This window comes from Glycine max, chromosome 6 (genome assembly GCF_000004515.6).
Source record: "Glycine max cultivar Williams 82 chromosome 6, Glycine_max_v4.0, whole genome shotgun sequence".
In the NCBI taxonomy this organism is placed as follows: Eukaryota; Viridiplantae; Streptophyta; class Magnoliopsida; order Fabales; family Fabaceae; genus Glycine; species Glycine max.
The window spans coordinates 35224561-35247942 of NC_038242.2; the positions used below are offsets into that span (position 1 = coordinate 35224561).

The 23382-nt window shown below is 30.2% G+C and overlaps 1 protein-coding gene across 1 annotated transcript; it reads left to right on the plus strand.

Annotated features, from left to right (window-relative positions):
* Positions 1–6658: 6658 nt before the first annotated feature.
* Positions 6659–11826, plus strand: LOC100500231 (uncharacterized). The gene is made up of 8 exons (NM_001248126.2): positions 6659–6785; positions 7135–7162; positions 7535–7621; positions 8788–8846; positions 10928–10969; positions 11046–11119; positions 11547–11644; positions 11728–11826. Exons 1-8 carry the CDS (start codon positions 6750–6752, stop codon positions 11763–11765), a joined length of 462 nt encoding a protein of 153 aa, NP_001235055.1. The 5' UTR covers positions 6659–6749; the 3' UTR covers positions 11766–11826.
* The last annotated feature ends 11556 nt before the right edge of the window (positions 11827–23382 follow it).

The following is a 23382-nucleotide window of genomic DNA, read 5'->3' on the forward strand; positions in this document are numbered from 1 at the left end:
TGGACCATTAACAATCTCTTGGGGTGGTCGACAAAAGCAGGGCTTTTGCTCCTACGTATCCTCAATTGCGATGAGGAAATCAGACCTACGTAGTTCTTGCACAAGCGGTAAAGTTATGGGTTGATTTTATGCTTTTGAACTGTCCATGTTAACCGATAAAAGCAAAGAGGATCGTTTAAGGCGTTGGACCTTAAAACGGTTCTAAGTGACTTTTGCGGACAAAACTTGATTTGTGAGTTGATTTTAGCCTTAGTTTCACTTTGGTTATTAGTCAATTCATTCAAGGAAACTTCCAAAGAAAAAACGTTCGATTGATTTTTCTTGATTATTTTATTATTATTATATTTTTACCTTTTTTTGGTTTAACCGTGATTACAGCGTGAACGATCGGTTAAATTTTGTTTTAACATTGATTAAACGAGATTACAACACAAATGATCGGTTGAAATTCATTTTATCATTTATTAGGTGAGAAAACGGCTTAAATAAACAGTAAAAAGCTCGTTAAAGTAGAAGAAAAGAAAACTAAAAGTAAGCGAAATTAAAGTGTAAGTATACAAAACAAGTAGGGACCAGTAAGGGTGCATAGAATGAATTGAAAGATTCGATTTTGGGAACTTACCGGTTGAAGATTGAAGAACGACGAAGAGCGAACGAAGAACGGTGAAGAACGATGAAGAATTTCCACAGAATCGCTTACGCAAGCGTTACAGAAGCATTACGGAAGCACTTCGACTCAATTTTTCTTCACGAAAACGTGTTTTTTGCCCAAAATAGCCGAAATGCATAGCTTAGGGGTCATGAACATTTTCAAAAAGCCCACCCCCTCCCCTATTTATAGGGAAAAAGGGAGGTGCTTACCGCCAAGAGGCTTCTTGAGGAACATTTCTAAGCGCACCCCAATTACTAAGTTCACCCCCCCTTTTCGTACTTTATGGAAAAGTTACGGAAGCCTTACGGAAGTGTTTCAGATTTTATTTTCATCTTTTTTTCTCATCCCTTTCACCAATGTTAAGTGAAATATGTTTACCCAAGCATTTTGGAAATTTTACGGAAGCATTACGGAAGCCATAAAAGCCTCGGAAACCATTTTTCAACAACGTGGAGGAGCTTACCGCCCAGTTGCTTCCTCCTTAAGCAACCCAACTTCCAAAATGTTTTGGAATGGTCTAGATTAAAATTGCTATTTACACCCCTATCTTGATAAGTTTACCCCCCATTTTTGTGTTTTTGGCCGTTTTTTCCGAAATCTCACGAAACTTTACGGATTTCACCGCGATGAGTGTTAAGCCTTCCAAAGATATCAACAATGGTCCTCGGATGAAATTAGAGTGTAACAATTTATTTACACACCTCACTTTGCTAAATACACTCTCGTTTTCATGTTTTTGATCAGTTTCTTCTTGAAACATCTCGGAACTTTACGGATTCCACAACGATGGGTGTTAAACATTTTGAGGTGGTCAAACAAAGGTCGCATGCTGACAAACAATGGTCCCTGGACGAAATTAGGGTATGACAGTTGTCCCTTTTTACTTATTTTTTATTGGAGATAAAAGGGAAGTAAAGATAAGACATTAATTTCGTTTGAGCTGAATCTTTACCCGACCGACCACTAGCGTAAATCCAAACAGTAAAACCCGTGAAGGCTTGAAGATATTGAAATTCCTTCTCTTTTTTTTTATAAAAAAGCAAGGCAATGTGGAATAGAAAATCGAAATAGTGTAGAAAAAAAATGGACATTTACATTACAATTTAAGAATTTTAATTATATTAGTTGTTACAATAAATTTATTTATGCATAATGATTACTATAGTTACTTTTTTAAATTTCTAAAAAGTGACTAAAGTATTGAAAGATATTTTTTTTCATTTGTAAACTTCATTTTTTCTCTTTTTTGTTTGATATTTTTTTAAAAATTAAATGTGCATGAGTAGTAACATAATATTTAATGTTATTATTTAATATCAAAATTAACATTCATTTAAATTTTTGAAATAAAAAACATGTATAAAATATCAAAATTAATTTTAATTGTCAAAATAGAAACTCATTATAACATAAATTGTAGTTTCGATCATACAATAAATTTGTCTATTATTATTATTATTATTTCTTTGATTTTAATTTCATTACATTTACTTTTTAAAATTATTTATCTATAAGAATTATTATATGATTCAGATTTTATATCTTACAATTAAATTACAATAAGGATTATTTGTATATAAAAAATATTAATTATACTTATTGCTAACTTTTAAAATGTTATTACATGCTACTTTTATGTTACTATTTTATCTTATTTCTTTTGTAGTAATTATTTTTTCATTTTTAGTGAATCAGAAATATGATGATATTAATTATAACAACTACACTATTCTTATATGCTTTATAATTATTTTATATTTATGATACTAAATGAGTATTTATTATTCTTTAAGATGTTATATTTATTCTTTAAAATCTTAAAATTATAAAATGTCTTATAATTGAATGTTATGAAAAGACTTACTTTTGTATTATTATTATTGGTATAACATTTAAGAAAATTTAAATATATTTAGTTGAAAACAAATCATTGATAAGAAAAATTAATAGTATTTAAGACTTTTAAAAGTAAAAACTAATAATTTGAAGAAATTAAAATAAATGATAAACATTTATATATGAAAATTGAAATAAAATTAAGGTACATCGTATAAGTTTTTTTCTATCTTATTCGGATATTTGATTCAAAATTAAATATAGATAAGCATGTTGAAGGTTAAGATTAGTGAAGTTGAACATAACTATGTCAATTAAACCATCTTAGCTTCTGTCAACTACTATGCATAAACCTAATTTAAAAATATATATTATTAACTTAATTATAATTATCAAAATTTTATACTAATATAACTAATATGAGGAATTTAATTTTTTATTAAATAAAATAAGGATGAACATATTTTTGACAAATAATATACTTCACTTAATTTCATTTGAACAAAATAACCAAATACTATATAATTGATATTCTTATAAACATTGTTTGGTAATTAATTTTATTAATTTTGATAAGGAAATGTTGATTATAAAATGGAAGAAATATTTAAATATATACTTCACTTAAAAAAATACATTCATAATTTTAAAAGTATACTCACTGGGAGGAAAGTGGTTGAAGCAAAACAAACCAATATATATCTAATGGAAAAGTAGGGTAAAGAAAAAGAAAATTATTAGAAAAAATAAATAGAAAAGAGATTAACTACTAATCTAAGAAAGTGATCTAAAATAATATCACAAAAACTCTATATGAAATTGATAATAAAAGAATACAAATCAATTTATATAGACCTAGGTTTCAAATATTTTGCTTGTATATGCAGTCATCACCTTTTATATCATTTTCCTTTTCTCTTTCATTTAAAAGGTGTATGGTTTATATTCGAAACCCTTATGTCTTTATTGAATGACTTATATTCTGTCAAGACTTGTATGTATAGAGGAATAAAAAGAAAAAAATGCTCATGTTTTCTTAAGGTAAAATGTTTTCACAATTGCGTTAATGAACATTTATTGAAATGAGTTTACATGTAAAGGAAAAGTGCATGTTTATTCATAATAGATTTAGGGTATCACACCTACAAGATTTATGACCTCAATCATTGGGCAACCTGGGGAATTTCATTGGTTCCTTTATGGAATACGATGAGAATAATAACACGGGTTCATGGTGATCATACATGAGAGTTAGGGTTCGAGTGGGTGTTCGTGCTGCCCTTAAGAAGGAGAAAAAGGTGAAGAAGTCAAGTAGTGATTGGATGGTTGTTAAGTTCAAGTATAAGCATCTTGGGGCTTTCTGTTTCTTATGTGGAACCCCTTAGGGCACATTGAGAAATTATGTGATAAAATCTTCACTCTGGTGGATGATGATGGGCAGCAAGAATGAGGGGGCTGATTTGAGGACAAAGAACAGGAGGGGTTGGGGAACTGGTGGTTCACAATGGCTAAGGGACGGTTAGGGTGATTGGGTCTCATATGTCAAGAATTATAGTGGAAATCAAGGGGAGGTTATGACTGGCTTAAATGCCAATAATGGAAGCACACACTATATCCCACAAAATGAAGGGAACATTAATACCCCACAAAAAAGGTGGTGACTAATAATCAAGGAAATCAACAGATACCAAATATCTCTCAACCATTGGAGGGAGCTATAGTGATTAGTGGGACACCATTAGAACCTACAAAGGAGGAGACCATGGAACAAAAAGAGAAGAAAAAAGGAGGGAGAACTTGATAACCAATGATATGGGTTGTTCAAGTGTTGTAGGAATCTCATCAAAAGTTGTTCATTTTTTTATTAGTAGGTCCTAGTTCCCAAGCCTCCTAGGAGCAATGACTGTCCTAAGTTGGAATTATCGAGGCTTAGGTAACCTCCAGGAAATTCCTATTTTGAAGGACCTTGTCCATAGTAGTTGTTCTTATCCAAGACTCTTGTTAACAAGAACAAGATTGAAGAGTTGTGTAGAAGTATGAAGTTTGATCATAATTTTGTTGTTGATAGAAAAGGTAGGGGTGATAATTTGGTGGTTATGTGGAGGAAGAGTACGAGTTGTTAGATTGTCTATTATGCTCAAAACTTCATTGATATTCACATTGCATCGGTGATAAGGGGAAATGGAAGTAGACAGGTTTCTATGGATGTCCGGATAGGAGTCAGAGGAAGGAGTCTTAGGATTGTCTTTGCTATCTTCATACCATGTCGGGTCTTCCATGGTGTGTAATAGGAGATTTTAATGATCTCTTGGTGGATAATGACAAAGCTGGTTGCGTTGAGCATCCATAATGGTTGTTTAATGGTTTTAGAGAGGAGAAGTCAGATTGCCACCTTATTGATATTCCCTTGGAGGGGTATACCTTTACATAGTCCAAAAGTTTAGGTACACTTAATGTGGTGGAAGAGAAACTTTATAGAGCATTTGTCTTAGGAAGCTAGTTGGATTTATTCCTTGAGAGTAAGTTAGTTAATATGGTTTCTTCCATTTCAGATCATAGTCCAATTCACTTCTCTTTGGAATTGTCATTGAGGAGAAGCTATACTAAGAGTACAAAGAGGAGGTTACACTTAGAGAATGTGTGGCTACCAAAGAAGGATGTTGAGGAGGTGGTGAGGGATGGGTGTAATCAAGATGGTATTGGAGAAGTAACCTTAAAAATTAAGATGTGTGTAGAGGGGCTCGAAAGTTAGGGTAAATGCCCTAATAGGAATTTTAAGGAGGAAGTTACAACTACCAAGAAAGACCCAGAATGGTATAGGAAGTTTGATGATAACACTTTAGTGTCTAAAATGAAATCGTTGAAGGAGAAGCTGGCAAAAGTGCTCATGAAGGATGATGTTTATTGGAGGCAGAGAGCGAAAATGCTTTTGCTCCAGAAGGGAGGCTATAACTCGAAGTTCTTCCACTCCATGGCATTAGTGAGGAAAAAGGTTAATGGTATCAAACAACTATTGAATGAGCAGGGAGAAGCAATCTTGAGGTAGGTAGGGCTATGCCAAGTAGCTCAAAACTATGTTTCAAATATTTTCAGTGAATCTATTGGTTCCTATGATGTAGTGGTGGAGGTTTTGGAGCTAGTGGTTACTTCAGAAGTTAATTGTATGTTGAGTGTTCCATTATCTAAAGATGAAGTTCATGATGCATTTTTTCGAATGCACCAAGACTAAGGATGGGTATATGAACCGATTTGGCTCGTTTAAGGCCCGACCCGTGAAACTCGTGTTTTAGACGGTTCGGATAAGTCCAGTTTGCAAAATAAATGAATTTTTTCTCAAGGTCCGTATCCGGCCCACAAAAATCCGTGGATGAACAAATTGGTTCGCAAACCCAAATTAATTTAAAAATTAATAATTTTAAAAAGTGAAAAATGTATATAAAAAAAATTGAGTACATTTTTTAAGCTAAAATATATCACAACAAAATATACTAACATTTTAAAGATCAAATTAACACTAAAAAACTAAATTAAAGATCAAAATCTTTAATACCCAAAGGTGATAACCCAGCCTCTATGAAGGATTACATGCCAATAACTTTGTAATGTTATTTATAAGGTCCTATCCAAATCTTTGGCAAACTGGTTGAAGGGGGTCTTGCCTAATATTATTTCTGAAGAGCAGTTTGTGTTTGTGGCATAATGGATGACTAGAGGGATGATTCTTTGCAAAAGGACTCTCCAAAATCCCAGCAGAGCACTCCCTTGCTCACATTCTTATAATTTCAACTTATTAAGGTATTAGCTCTAGATGAATAATTTTTTTTCAAAACACTCGTTTAAAGAAAATAAAAACGTTACAATTTTTTTCATATTAAATTATGCATAATTAAATTAAAGTATACATAAAAATATTATATATATATATATATATTATTCTGTAAAGAAAAATAACACAAATTATTCTATTTTCTTAAAAAAATCAACATATTTAAACTCATAATAATAATATAAAAAATATTATTATTATTATTATGAAAAAAAAATTAATTGGTTGTAAAAACCTTTTGCCTATTAAACTCTTAAAAAATTGTTGCTTTCTTTTCCTTTTTTTTTTTTTCATTTTAATAGAGTGTTTGCTGATTGAAAATAAAGTTTTTCGATCTCAGCATTGTTCATTTCTGTCTCACTGAGAGAAACTCTCTCTCTCTCTCTCTCTCTCTCTCTAGAAACCCTATTGCACGTTTTGCAATCGAACTCGACAATGGCCAACAGCAACCTCCCTCGAAGAATCATCAAGGTTCGTACTTATTTCCTCGTTGTTATTCCAATTTCAATTTCTCTGATCGATTTCTTTGGTTTCTGAGAAAACGAAAGAAACTCGAAACCCGCTTATGGATTTTCTGCTTCTTCCCGTGCGAATTCCCAAATTGCCCTATGTTTAAATTCAGTTGCCACATGAAGGAAAACTTATAAAAATAAAATAAAAATTGAAGCGTCTTTTGGTGTTACAATTTGGGGATTCAGCTACCCTTTTGCTTTTGATCTTCGTTGGAAATGAACTGCGATTCTGGGTTTTTCAATTGTTTTTTTTTTAATTTTGATCTTTCTGAATGTTTTGAACACTATTTTTTCTCCTACCTCAACAGGAAACGCAGCGTTTGCTCAGTGAGCCAGGTAACTAGTTATTCGAACTTTGCCTTTGTTTATTTATATGAAAAATTTGTTCTCAGTTTATTTCAGTGCGTTATAAGCTTGCTCTAAGTTTAATTGATTGTATTTGTCCATTTTTTTAAGCTTTACATAGTGTCTTGGCTTTGTGTTTTGTTGATATCTTTTCAAATGATCAAAGCGCAGGGTCGATCATAGCATCAAATAAAAATAAAAATAGAATCCTAGTGTCTTCTAGGATATGTTAAATATTTTTACCTTGGTGATTTAATAATCCAAATAATGATGCAAGGGTTGTGACTTTTTATCCTTTTGATTTTATTCTGCTTATTTCTTGATTGTTTCAGTCTCTGATATTATGATGATCTGCTGATGCAGCACCTGGTATTAGTGCCTCCCCCTCTGAAGAGAATATGCGATATTTCAATGTGATGATCCTTGGGCCTACCCAGTCGCCTTATGAAGGTAGTATTGGGTTTGACAGCTTAATTATGCTTCCTTCATCTACTTAAAAGCATGTTGTCTCTGTTTAAACTATACTTACTAGTAATGTAGGGGAAAATTCCTTTTGTTTTGGGTATTTTTAGGAATTAGGAAGTACATGGAGATTTTGTTAGCAATTATGTTCTACAGTCAAATGTATTCTCGGAATGATTTTATGCCACAGAAATTCTGTTCAATTACCTTTTATTTTTTAGTTGTATGCTATTTGTCTTGGTATGTGTTTAGGTGAGCATGTGCAAGGATTACTTTAAATGATTTTGTAAAATTAATTTGGTTTAAATGGATATGAAATGAAGTGACCTGAAAAGTGAGTATAAAATGTAAAGTTAATGTTTTTATCCCTAATAATCCAAATCCCCAATGTAAATGCTAGTAAAGTTTGCTTCTCTCCTAACCCTCATTCATGAACAAACTTGATTCAAATAAAAAGTAGCCAAACAAGATTTGAAACACTATCATGTCCAGCAATGGGTTTTGGTTTGGAAAATTCAAAACCAAACAAACTATTACTCTAGTTGTGGCCTACTTGCCAAACCAAACAAACTATTACTCTATTTGTGGCTACTTACATAGAAGTTTGCTGGTAGTTTTTTGGGTCTATTGTTTGTGAGATGAAGCGAGGTATTATTTTGTATTTATCAGTTCTCATTATTTTTCCTTATCAATGACCCAATAATATTTTTGACTGTTGACATTATTTTTCTTACCATCTAGATGATCAATTTCAATAGTGTGCTCTTCTCATGTGTAAAGGAACTGCTTTATAGTTCATTTTTAGTTTAGGGTCATCTGCATTAGATTAAATAGAAAAGCCAATTTTTCTTTTTTACTAAAGCATGTTTTGATAACCAAACTAGATTCAATGTTGTTCATGCTTACATACAGTGTTTGTGTTATCTATTCAGTTAAACAGTTTTAACTAAAGCAACATTGAAGTAAAGCAGTAAGTTTTTCTTAGATCAGATGTTAGTTCCTTCTTTCTTGATTCTGCATTTGGGAATAATGGATGGTTATCGTCTTGTTTACTTTTAATGTCTGTGATGGCAATGATATTTATAATTCCATTATTTTCTTAAATATGTCTATCCTTCATGTTTTTGCTGATTTATTATTATTTGTATTACTAGGAGGCGTTTTCAAGTTAGAACTATTTTTGCCAGAAGAATATCCAATGGCTGCTCCAAAGGTACATATTTACTATTATTCTTTCTAATGGCACCATGGCATTCTTTTGGTGTTAAGTTTCTACCGAATTCTTATACACCAAAAAGAAATGAAACTAAGTTGTAAAAGTGTTTGCTGGATAATTGCTTAGAGTAAACTACACAAACCTCCCCCGGGGTTTAAGGAAATTAGAGATGTCTCCCCTCAATTTTTAAAAGCTACACAAACCTCCCTTGAGGTTTAAGGAAATTATAGATGTCTCCCCTCGGTTTTTAAAATATATACAAATCCCTCTAAATGTTGTCCAAACATTTGACAGTAGTAAGTGATGTGTATGACATTTAATGAGTATTTTTTCTGAAAATGTCCTTGTCTTCCTCCTTCAAGTATGGGACAATTTTGATGGAAAAAAAAAAGGTTGCAGAAAACTCAATCAAACTATCATACCAGTAAAACCTATAAGCCAAATGAACACCACCGTGAGCAACAAAACCATTGAACCAACCCCATTCCAGGAAACCCATAAGCCAAATGAACAATTATAGTTTTCAGAAAGCAAATAAAATTATGCTAACCAAGCCATCAATTATCCATCTCACAAAATCACCTGAACCAACTTCATACCAGCAATAAGGTTTGTGCAAGTTTTAATAAAGGAGGAGAGGCGTGTGTAATTTACTCAATTGCTTATGGTTTAAGGTATTGTATTTGTGATAAGAATGTTGGGAGAACCACACCACCAAAGATAACCATTGTAGTTGGAGAGCCCAAGGCCTTATAAACCTGACACCAGAATTCTGTACATTTATTGTGGAACTCAAATCCCATACCTTGTAATTAGATCCTAACTCTACCCACCATGCTTCACAGCCCAGTGCGGGTGTGGGATGTGGCTGTGCCCCAGCCCTTTTGATTAGTCCTGGATGAACACTACAATGCCAACATCACCACTTGCACCACTCCTTTGCTATTGGGAGACTTGGTGGAAAGTTTTGATACCATTTGATAAGAATCTTGAGATGACACCACAGAAGCTAGCTATTGTTAGAGTCCGAGGCCTTGTAACCCCCCACTAGAATCACATACTTCCAATTTGGAACTCAAGTCCCTAGCCTTGCCATTGACAGAAGCTAACAAACTCTGTTTTAGTTTTTGCTATTTAAGATCTAATAGGATCTCTTTGCTAGTTAAAGAACAGTATTTTTCTCTATTATGTCTTTTTATTCACACCTTCCCTTATTGACAATGGCACAATAATTACTTTGAACTGATATTAATTAATAATAATGGGTGAGTTTGTTTAAACTTATTTCTTAAAAAAAACACTTATTTAATAAAATAAGTAGCTTTCTATTTTCTTAGTGTGTTTGTCTAAATTGTTTCTGCTTAAAAAAAAAACTGTTTTCTGCTTATTTTGAGAAGCAAATCCTATCTGCTTATCTAAAAACGCTTATTTTAAAATTGCTTTTTTAAAGTTTAAACAAACCAGCTCAATGTCTTTTTTATTTCCTTTAAATTTAAATCTTTCCTCCTTAAGTTGGGGTCTCATAATGTTTTGTTTTCCCATCTGGTTTGATCCTCTGAGCTACTCTTAAAAGTTGCACGGTTCTTAGAATGGGTTTGGGCCTAACTCAACACCAAAAGCTAACTTATAGGGTGAGGGTTGTCCTCCATTAATATACTCTATCTTGGCACTATCTCTAGCCAATGTGAAACTTGGATTTTTTTCAATGCACCCCCTCACATCCAGCACTTTTGGGCTTGATGCATGAATAACATGGTAGGTGGCCCTTTGAATGGATCTAGGATAGACTCTAATATCATCTTAGAATGTGAGGGTTTGGACCTAACTTAATCCCAAAAGCTAGCTCATATGGTGAGGGTTGCTCTCCACTTATAATGAATTAGGGAAGTGGTGTACCTACAGCTCTCCTAGGTATCTGATTGGGACTTGAGTTGTCCATGGTGGCTCTCTCAAGTCTCTTTTCATCCCTTTTCAAGAATCTTTTATTATCTCAAATCCTGTGTGATTGTATGGTTTCCTCTTATTCTGTTGACTTTGATACCTTTTTGATGGTTTTAAATGTGCATTGCTTTTCACAGGTTAGGTTTCTAACAAAAATATATCATCCGAACATTGATAAGGTGCATTTTGCTTTCCCTAACTTCTCATTTCTTTTTTAGTAGTTATTTTTCTCTTACAAGTTCTTGTTTAATTTAGCTTGGCAGGATATGTCTTGATATTCTGAAAGATAAGTGGAGTCCTGCACTTCAGATACGCACTGTTCTATTAAGGTATCTTGTTTTCTTTTAGGCTACTAAATGTTGCTGGTATGGAATGGAAGAATAGTTTTTCTTTATTGTTTGATAAAACTGTTTTTGAGAAACTATAATAATTGTTTGTGCCTTTCAGACTTTGCCTTATTTTTTGTATCTTTGATAAAATGTTTTCTATATTAATTTTATTTTCTGTTTTCAAGTTTGTATAAAAATATAAAAACAATGAAAACATTCAGAAAGTGAAAATAGAAAATGTTTTCTGAAACTAAAGGACCCTTTAGTTTTTTTAATCATCGGGTGCTTGGCTCTTGACATGACCAACTAGAATGTTCACAATGAGGAGAATGTTGTGGGGCAAGTCAATGGAAACTATTTTATTAACCTGCTATCAATCGGAAAGAGTATTATGTACTAATAATATGAGTTTGTTGGCATCTTCTAGCATTCAAGCTCTATTGAGTGCACCAAACCCAGATGATCCACTTTCTGAGAACATTGCCAAGCATTGGAAATCTAATGAGGCCGAGGCTGTCGAAACAGGTATGTTTTTGTGTGATTTGTATATAAACAATGATAATGATGGAAAATATCCCCTTATTAAAATGTGGCATTGAACTATGCAGCGAAGGAATGGACCCAATTATATGCTAGTGGCGCCTGATGATAGGCTTCAAACTTATGGCTCCAAAATAACAATTGTAACCATTTTATATTGGAAATCTACAGGAATTTATGTATGAACTATTCGAATTAATATTCCTAGCAGCTTCCAGTTACCTGTTAATTTCTTCTCTTGGAAGCTGCCTTATGTTGGAACTTGTATGAATATATGTGTTGATCATTTACCTATCTAACAATTTAGAACGTGCTTCAGTCGTTGACTGAAGTAATTTGGTATTCTCAACATCAAAGGCCAAAATTTGTGATTTAGTTTCTGTTCTCTTTATCTCAATGAATCAGTCAAAGATTTGATTGGTTATGGCATGGTTGGATAAATTTCTCCATAAGTACTTATTAGAGAAAAAGTAATTATATTTTTTTACAATGTTCTGAGAGCTTTTTGTTGTGTCCGAAGTGTGAATAATAGTGGTTCCAATCCAGTGGCCAGGTAGTCTGGATTATTTTGAGGGAAAAATGGCTAATTTTGTTCCTGAAATTTGTATTCATTTAAGTCCTTGAAACCAACCCTTTTTTTCTCATTTTGGTTTCATTTAAGTTCCTGAAACTAACCTTTTTTCCTCATTTTGGTCCCTAAACTTTTGTTATTATTATCACCCAAGTCCTAGACTAGGGACTAAAATGAGAAGGAAAAAAAAGGGTTAATTTAGGGACTTGCATGAAACCTTGAAGAATTTTAGGGATTTATTTGAGTTTTCCTTAGTTTTAGGTATTAAAATGACAATGAGATTCTATTTACTTTATTTTGGAGGTAAAGACCCGAATTCTGGAACTCAGTAATCTGGGCAGGTGGGCGAATATTTTCAAATGGTAACACCTCAAGCCACGCTTGCACAAGTGATAGTAGAGGTATACATGCAAAGACACTCCCCGTGTGTGCTCATGTTACCGATGAAAATTAATCAGATCTTTTTATGACAGTTATTTCATATTAATATCATTATAGAAAAAATATATATTTACAAAAACACTTAGTGTGTTTATGATTTCCGATGAAAATTAATCAGATTTTTCTATGACAGTTATTTTATATTACTATCATCGTCAGAAAAAATATATATTTAGAAAGACACTTTGATACATAAGTAGCAAAAGTTTCACTCTTAAGTCTCAATATTGTAATAAAGTATGTACCTGTAATAATGACGTTAGGAGTATATGTGTCAGACTCGGGCTGAAACTATTGTCCATGAGCCCATGACTCTCTCTCTGGGTAGAGTTATCCCTTTGCTGTAGCATCTATCCGTACATCATTATTACTAGTCGTTATCTTCAATTAGTTTCTACATATAGGTTTTGAGATTTCCAAAGATATAATGTAAATTAGGCTTAGGCCCAGTTAATAACACTTAAAAATAAGCAGAGTTATCTTGAAATAACATCTCCGAAACACGGCTTTAAATCGGTAATGGGTGTACTTTTTTTTTTAGGACTTTTTATTCACAAGTGGCTAAGCATGTACACGTACGGTTACCGTTATACGTATCTTTTTCCTCTCTTTAAAGTCTTATCAATGCGAACTTAGAAAGCAACGTACAGGCTTTTGAAGACCATAATTGCTGTGGTCCAAAAGAAGTACATGCAAGAAATGCAGTAAGGTAGATAGTGCATATTAAATTATTAATATTGAATGGATTCTAATTTATTTACAAACCCATGCACATGGGCTTTAAGCAAAATCTGCAACCAATTGTAGAGCAAATTTCACAGTAATGGTGAGATTTTTTTTAAAACATGATATGGGTATGAAGTAGTCCTTATTGGAATGATTAATCTTTTTCGGAATCATGAGCACCAAGATTTGAATCTTAAATCATTTGAAATGTTGTTATTGTTGTTAGTAGCATTGGTGAGACCAGTTCTTATAATGGTGAGATTTGTAAGCCTTGTTGGATTTGCTCTTCCACATATGGGATGAACCTTGAAGGTACCTAACGGTTATGCTAACGGTTACTCGTTTAAAGCTGTTGTTCACCCTGTATTAATAGTTGTACTGGTATCAAATACTTCTCCACTTCCATACTTAATGTGTGGTAAGAGAAAGAGGTAAAAAATGATTGCACAATTTAAAACTGGAGAGAAATGAATTGCATAGTACGAAAATATAACGTTTTTTTATAATAAAAAAGAGAGAGAGAGAGAAGAAAAGATAACGTTAAACAGTACAGGTAAACGATATTGTTTTTTCTTTTTTTCATTTTACAAACAAGTGGTTAGGACTTAGGAGTTTTTTTATGCGGATTTTTTTTTATGCTGAGGAGTTTGAATATTGACTTCTGTGTTTGGGAAAAACTTAGTTGGGAGGGGCCAGATCTATGTCTTTCGATTTTTCAAAAGATATTAATCTTGATGAACAACCGAATAATAAAAAATGTTTAAATATGTTTTTATCTCTATTTTATAGTCATATTTTACTTTTTGTTCCTAAATTTTTTTTGCTTGACTTTTGGTCCTATAGAATTCTTTTTATTTGTCATTGCTATTTTGTTTTCTTCCAATTTTTTATTTTAGTCCTTATAATTTTTATTCATTTTGAATTAATCCTTTTAAAAACATTTGATAGGACTAAACACAAATGATTTACATATTGTAGGGATTAAAATGAAAAAAATATATTAAATGATTAAAATAAAATAATAAAAATTAAAACCCAAAAAGAATTTTGTAAAGACCAAAAGTTAAGAATTCTTTTTTCAGGAATCAAAAGAAAAAAAAAACATATTTAAGAAAAAAAATGAGACATTTTTTTATTAGATTTAGGAGGTAAATGAGAATTGTACTTCCATGTATTTATTTACTAATGGGCCTCTTCGTTATCGTACTCCTTGCCAAGGTTCAGCAAAACGAAGTTCTTTTTTTGTTTTCCTAACTACATGGCATTTTATAGACAAAAGTCCAACCAGCTACGACAAATTAACATCATCAAAAGATTCAAACCATTGCATCAAATTGGACGAGGAGACTCACGTCATGCATGTAATAAGAGAAATAAAGAAGAAACACTCAAGAAAATGACCCTCAATACATCTCGTTCACAAACGACATGGCCCTATCTCTCAAAAGCCTGTAATATCGTATCTAAATTGAGTTTCAGCCTCAACGGCTATATTTTCTTACGGTTTTGTTATACAGTACTTAAAGTATAAAATAATAGAAGACTTTTTTTATTTATTAAAAATCACAATAGAAATACATTTATAATAATTTTAGATTTTTTATAAAAAATATATTTATAATAATAGATATAATTATATTATAAATCAAGGTTTTTTTTTGTATATAAATACATTTTCACAACACTGAAAAACTCATCTTAAAGATGTCTTTTCTTTATATAGATATAGAATAATCAACAAGATCTAACATAGTTGTTAGATAGTTGAGTTTTTTTAAACAATATTACAAATGATTGTGTGCATGAAGAAAAATATATTGGAAGAAACAAAACTCATTTTGATAATTTCTATGCATGGTGGGATTAATCTTATGATATCCGGCTGAGAAAATACATTGTTCTCAACTAAACTAAAAGAAAAATATGGAATATAAACCAGTTTTATCAACGATTAATATCGGTCGAAAAATATGTTTAACAGTTACTTGTAAATAATTTTTCTCTCCCAATTGTTTTTTTCATTTATGAGCCTTAAAGTCAATATCTTATTTAAGATATTTGAGTTCAAATTAACATAATGCTAATTTAAAGAAGTACATTTATATGATTAAGATCAAATTACGCATACTTCCCTAGTATTTAGGATTTATTACACATACTTCCTTAGTATTTAGGACTTATTACACTCACCTCCCCTACCTTAAAATACATTACCTTGACACCCCTGATCCAATACCGTTATCTAACAATGTTAATTTTTAGTGAAAGGTCAAGAAAACCCTTCCATGTAACCCTACTCTACTCTTAAAAATGCCATAGTAGCTTTCTCAACGTTGTGGTGGCACTTGCTCACCACCGAGTGGAGCACGTTCGTCAACAACAAGAAGCTCATCACTGGGGACTCCGTCGTGTTCATGAAGAACTCCACTGGGGTTTGTTCGTCGTGGTTCGCGCTTTGCTCTTGGGGGGTCTCACCTCCACCATTGTTTTCCCATGAAAAAGAGACTATTACTTTTGAAAATATATTGTGTCTGTTGGCTTTACAATTAAAGGCAGTGATTTGGTAGATCAGGGTTGGGATTGGTTGTACATCGTGTTTGTACTATATTTTTATGTTTTTTTGTCAATTTTGGGTACGAATTTGCTATTGGATTGATAGTTTTTTTTTAATGTTTTTTTGCGTTAAATTCCATCATCGACAACAAAGAATTTTGGATGTTGTTTTCATCTTGTGGTTGTTATTAGTTCTGAGTTTTGAGGAATTTATGCTTGCTAATTTCTTGATTGTGTTGTTCCATTTCTGGTGTTTGAGATTTCCTGGTGTTGGTGTTCTATTTCTTGTGTTCCATTAGTGCATAAACATCAAGTGTGAGGAAGAAGATAAAGACAATTTGGTCTAAGTTTTTTTATTAATCGCGCATGTGCATGATACATGACCCCTTGAGGATAACAAAAAAAAAATTAGTAAAAACTAGGAGAAGTTTTTGTAGGGATCCAACAACAAGAGGTGTATAAGGGGTGCAAGTGTAACAAAATTACAAAAATTAGGAGAGATTTCTGTGGGAATTTAACAATAAGGGGGTGTCAATGTAATAAGTCATAAACTTAGGAGAGACAAATATAATTTGTTGAATAATTAAATATAACACTTTATAGTAAAAACTAAAACTTCAGATTTTTTAACCTTTGAGAAAACTGTTATTCTCATGCAAGCTTCACCATGCCAATTCGTGATGATACAGGCTAGAAAGTACATAGTTGGGACTCACCTTTGTGGGCAAATTTCTCAAACTAGGTTACTTTTAGAAACTAATTTCCAAAATGGGGCTGTTTTGAAACTTTTTCCAGGGGGGGTCTGTTTTTGAAGGGGACTCGCCAGTGGGATTGGCGAGTTGGACACGTGGCAGCGCCTGGTGGACTCGCCAGTGGAGTTGGCGAGTTGCTGTCCACGTGGCGGCCACGTGCCAACCGCCAACTGGCGAGTCCCCTTCAAAAACAGACCCCCCTGGAAAAAGTTTCAAAACAGCCCCATTTTGGGAATTAGTTTCTAAAAGTAACCTAGTTTGAGAAATTTGCCCACCTTTGTGTGTGCATTGAGCCTAAGACATTAGCCATAACATAACCAGTCCTTTTCTGTTCCCTTTGTTTCTCTTTCATAATTTTGGCTTTACAACGCACATTGTGGGCCATTAACCATTTCCTAGTGAATGCCGGTGGTTTTGACGGTTAGACGCTCCCACGCGTATTATCTGACTTGAGAGACACAACTAGTGTCCACACATTTCGTATCTCTCCTATCTTAATCACTAGTCACTTACTACCACCCCATTGACCATGCAATGCAATTCCCCACTTCAGGGAATGGGAATTTCTCATATTCTAAGTTTTAATTTTTCATTTTTTATCATATATTTTTTCATTCTCTTTCAGCTAAACCAACAATTGAGCAATGCTGTATATTTTTTTTCCAAACATGAAGTATTTTCTAACAGAAGGTAAAGAGTCTTACTCACTTCAACTGAAATTCATTTTAAAAAAAATATTATTTTGTATTGATGGACTTCACGATCAAATCCTTAGCCATATGCTTAAAATATGATTATCTTTATATGATGTTCTGATAAGAAAAATGAACAAGACACCCAATACTATTGAGCAAGATGTCAATGACATTAAGAATGTTGGACTCACTCAAAAGATTACTACATAGGCATTTTTAATCTTTTTAAACATTTTCTTTATTACTCTCTTCATTTCTTTTTAATTGTCGGATTATTGTTTTCATTTATTTTTGGTTTGCAAAGTTTAATTACTCTTTTATTAATTATATTCTTGTTTTCTAATTTTTAATTATTTTACACATGTATTTATTGTGGAGTAAAAATAAAAGGGAGTAAAATAGAAAATTCTACAATTATTTTATTAGAATTAAATAAAATTTCTAGTATAATATTTATTGAGTTCTATGTAAAAATATTAAAAGAAAGATGAAAAGAAATGAAGTTAATGTTAATTAAAATTCATAAAATCGTGTTTAAAAATGGTCATATAAGAAATGAAACTTAATGTGATTTCAATATTTTTTTTTAAAAAAAAACTTATGTGTTTTCATGAGTATCAGTGAATTTCATTAAATAATAAAGAATACTCTCCTCATTCTTATATATAGATCTAATTATCTAATTCGTTAAGATTAAAAAATTGGTTGGTTTAGTTAATAATAATAAAATTTTCTTAAATTTATATATTTTTTTAAAATTATCTTTGTCATTAATATTTATCTCTCTTCTAATGGTTTGTCAATACATTTTTTTTCTTCTTTTAACGAAGAGTATTTTTAGTTTAAAAATAATTAATGTAAAGAATAATATAGAATGAGTCTTATAAAAATAAACAAATATTATTTTAAACTTAAGGTCTTATAAATAAGAACGAAATGAGTATCTTAAAGTGTTAACATACTAACATTTTTCAATCAAGGTTGAATTCCTATTACCGTTGGTGAACATGACCAAGCCTTCTTTATTTTGATATACTCATGACAAGTCATATGGCTACCTCGACATGCATATTCTAACTTTGAAATTTATGTAAGGTAGGTTAAAAGCACCTACCTTGAACACAAGTTAATTCTATACATTGGTCACTTGGAACTATAATTCTCTTGTTGTCATGATATTTATGAAGGGTAAATAAAAAGACAATCATGGTTATTAGTTAAGGGACGCTTCTACAAGGAATCCAACCATTATGTAACATCAATTTTTGTTTAAAATTGGTTGACTATTCATTTCTTTATAATTGTCGTATAAGAAGAAAAAAATTATCTTAAAATAATAATAATTATTTTAGTTTTTAATATAACATAAATTATTTTTTTTACTTATATTTCTTATGATATTAATAATAGGCACCATGGCTTTTTTTCGTTTCCTATAATTTTCACAATAAATATTTTTTTTCTTTTAGTTCCTTAATCAATGCCCTGAGGATATCGGGTACAAAAACAAAAAAAAATGAATTTATGATAATAAGGTTTATTTTGTAAAATTATTATTCTCTTTCATCTATATATAATTTTTCTTAATCTATGTAAATTAACCTATAAAGACAATTATAATGAAATGGGAGAGTAGTAGTTTTTGTTCTCCTTTTTCATTTTAACTCCAATGATATTGGCATAGTCACTACACAGCCATGCATGATTAAACTTAAAGCATTTTAAAATCACAAATCACTTTAAAAATTATCTTTAAAAAATCACTAAAATTATATAACTTTTTGAAAATTTCATATGACTATTATTTAATCTTAACTATTTATGATAAGATTCAATAATCAATATTTATATTTTTCATTTTCACATAAATATTATTTTTATTTCTTATTTTAAGAAAATTAAACAAATAATATTTTATTTTCTTTTTAAAATTTTATATAAGTATTGTAAATGAAGTAGTACTATTTACAAACGAAAGGTTGAACATTAAATAAAAAACAAACGTGAAATAAGAAATGAGCCTATTAGACCTCTTTTTTATGTTTCACATACATTTTAGTTACTTTTCATATTTATTTTTATTAGCTAAAAATCTCATTTGCATGTTAGGTAAAACAAGTTTTTTTTTATAGCTTCTAACGTTTTTTAAAACGTTATTTCAAGTAGCGTTTTTTAAAACACTAGCTTATAGTTTTTCATATATTCTTCCACTTTTATCCTCGATATATTTATTTATTTTCCTTGTTATTTTTTTAAATAAATCATGATTTTTTTATTTTTTTGTCATTTTACACTTTTCAGCTACTCCAACAATTAATTTTACTAAACATTTCTAATTTAATAAGTTAGTTTTTCAACTTTCAGCTACCTGCTAGTTTTCCAGCTAATTTTGTCGAGCGTATCCTTTATCAAAATGGTAATTTTGCAAAACTATTTATCAATATTCACACATATAAGCATATGACCAGCTTAAGGTTAAAACAACTAAAGTCTATGCTTTAGGCCACCAAACAAAAAAAAAATTGTCATTAGTGTCAATTTTTTTCTTTTGAAGAGTTGACACACAAGGTGATGCCTTGTGTATTGACTATATATTTAAAAAGGAGTATATCAAAGTGCGCCTCTTGCTACTGGACACATGAAAAACACAAGGCGCCACACTCCTAAATCCTAGTTGACGAAAATACTTTTACTGGTAAAAGTTTTCTAGAACACCCATACTAATAAATAATTTTGTGAAATTATCTATTTTGGTAAAAAAAAATTAAAAGTCAACATATGGAATCATTGTTATATTATTTTTATAGACTAATGTTAATTTGTTAGTTTCATTAAAAATGTCACGTGTAGAAATTCAAATATGTGACCTCTCCCTCTCTTCCTATCTTCTCCCTTCACCTTTCCCTGTCCAGTAATTCAACCTTATGTCTCTCAATATCATTGATATATGATAGAATGCAAAGACAAATATTCCAAATGCAGGGTCTTTAGGGATGGATTTGGACTTATCAAAGATCAAATCCATCATATCAACAAAGCACCAATGTGTACAAAAAGTTGATAGCTTTTGCATCTACTTCTTTTGAAAATTTCTCATATTTTGATTTTCAATCGATAAGGGTATCTTCTTTTTGGTTAAATAAAAAAAATGATTATTTTTCATGCAAATCTATATGTGAACAGCAAGTGGTGGTAGAAGATTTAATTTTGTAAAAATGGATTTAACTTGTTAGATTCGGCAAATTAGTTGAAAAACTAACTGAATGCTTAAAAATTAATTGAAAGTCTGAAAACGAGCTAATAGCTAAAAACCTTTAAGTTATCTTGTTAAATTATAAGTGTTTGATAAAACTATTTGTTGAAGATTCTAAAAAAGGTAAAATGACAAAAAATAGATATATTTATATGATATTTTTAATATAACTTCAATTTTATTTTATAGATAAAAATATCTTTTGAGGTGTTATACTTTTATTTTTTTAATTAATTTTAAACTATTTTAATTTTTTATTTATAGATGAATTATTTTCACTACATTTTTAGTTTCAATTTTTTTCATATTATATCCTACTATTAATCTTACTATATATCTTAAAATATTTTTAATTAAATTTAAAATAAAGTATAAAAATACACGCTTAAGTAGATTTTATAATTTTATTATATTAATTTTCATAATAGTTAAAAAATTATCTAATATAAAATTATTCAAAAATAATGTAAAAATAAAATAAATATAATGTTTATCATTGTCAATTATGTGAAATATAACATTGAAATAATAAATTAAATATTATAAATAGTAAAATAGTTAAAAGTGTGATATAAAACTATGTAGAAGGAATGAGTGAAAAAATAAATAATAAAATACTATTTTATTTAAAAAGAGTAGTAATAAATTTAATAAATATTTTAAAAATAAATAAATAATAAAATATAAAAAGTTAAAAAGCTGACATCTTAAAAAATATTCTTTAAGTAGTATTTTTTAAAAAGAGAAAAAAATTATACACCAACATTATAAAACTTTTTACACACTCATTGAATCACAATCCACCATATATAATAATTTGCTAACATTTAAAAATAATTATCTTAAAATAATTTAAAATAATAATTTGTCATTAAATAACAATACAAAACAGTTTTACACCTTAAACTCTTTCAAAAAGATATTAAAAATTACTAAAAAAAATTGTTTATCATTCAACCACTTATCCCTCACTCCTCTACGCTTTCTTTTGTCACAGAAGAGATATCGGAGACTATTTGGCAAGTTACTTGAAAACTTGTTTTAACTTTTTTGCTATGTTTGAAATTTGTTGAACTTTCGATCAGGTAAGCAATCTCATCCCATGAACTTTTATTCATAATATATCAAATCTAAAGCACTTAACGTGGGAGACGATAATGACGTGTTAGTAACTTTATGTTTTATTTTTTATATCAGTACTTTATGTTTTATTTAATTGTTAGTTCAAGCCTTAGTGATTGTCTTCTTTCGAGTTTCATATTTGTTTTTTTCTAGTTATATATTTTGTAAGTTGAAACACAATTGTCATATTAAACGTTGCCATAACTCATGCGTTTGAAATAAAATTACCTTACATGACTTTTATATTTCTGGTTTCAAATGTAAAGTGTATATATATATTTTTTTTATCTAAGAAGTATACAGTAAAAGTTATTAGCTCTGTGTGCCTAACATCGAAGCTTTTCCGAGAAGAAGCCATGGTATTTTTGTCTTCCCTCTATCCAGTTTCGTTCTTGAATTTCCTTTTAAATGAAATCATCTTTAATTTGTACTTTTCTTATTTAAGAAAAGCTTGAAAGAACTTTCCACAGAGCTTATTTAAACTTATAATAACAACTTATTGAATAAGTATTTGAACTTATGACAACTTATTGAAACATCTGTGATAATGCTTATTTCAGTAAATTTCATGATCAAATATGAAACAGAAACTATCTTGTGACAACTTATTGAATAAATATTTAATTAAACAGTTCACACAAATGCTACATTAATAGAAAAATAGTGTATAAATTAATTTATCATAAATTAAAGACTCCTTGTTTTGTACTTTCTAATAATTTGTTGAATTAAATCTACTTTTAATTATTTAAGATTAAAATATACTTTTAGTCTCTTCATCTTTGTTTTTTTTATTTAAGTTTTGCCGTTATATATTGATTGATATGTATATTTATATGCACTTTCATGAGATCGACACAGGTTATGAGATCGGTTTGTTATTCACAAATCGATTGAAAATTAAATCAACGATTTTTTTTTGTTTTTTTAAATATTTTTCGTAGATTTTTTAAGTTAAAAGTTTTTTATTTTATTTTAATTCTTTAAAGTGACGGTTAGATTTATTTGTATTTCATCCATCTACCATATTAACTTTATTTTTTTGGGGGGAAAAATGTAAATTATATTAAACCCAAAATGATACAATAATAAACGAAAATAAAAAACCTCCATAATAAAAAAGACCTATATCAAGATGCTAAAACAAATATAACATGTGCGCTTATTAACTTCATCACATATGACAAACTACTAGAGATGTCAAATTAAATGAGCATTTTTTCACATTAGCCAAAATTAATACTCATTATTGTTGAAAATGAATGGAAAGACCAATTTTATTAAAGATATGTTAAAAAAGTGTATTGTAAAAGTGTGAGCCATTGATAAATTGGTCCATAAAAAATGAAAAATTCAAATTCAATTTCTAAATGTGAAAAAATGTAACAAATTAGTCCTCTAGACAATGAACGTTACGTCTTAATGATAAAATAATCTTATAAATTTAATAACATGATTAATTTATTGTACTTTTTGCATTTGAAAATTCAGTCCTTCACACTTTTTCAGAAATAAACTACTAGAGATGTCAAATTAAATGAACATTTTTTCACATTAGCCAAAATTAATACTCATTATTGTTGAAAATGAATGGAAAGACCAATTTTATT

Coding starts and splice junctions, on each gene's coding strand:
- LOC100500231 (NM_001248126.2), top strand. CDS start 6,750: ATGGCCAACAGCAACCTCCCTCGAAGAATCATCAAG. Junction 6,786..7,134: donor TCCCTCGAAGAATCATCAAG/GTTCGTACTTAT, acceptor CTACCTCAACAG/GAAACGCAGCGTTTGCTCAG. Junction 7,163..7,534: donor GCGTTTGCTCAGTGAGCCAG/GTAACTAGTTAT, acceptor CTGCTGATGCAG/CACCTGGTATTAGTGCCTCC.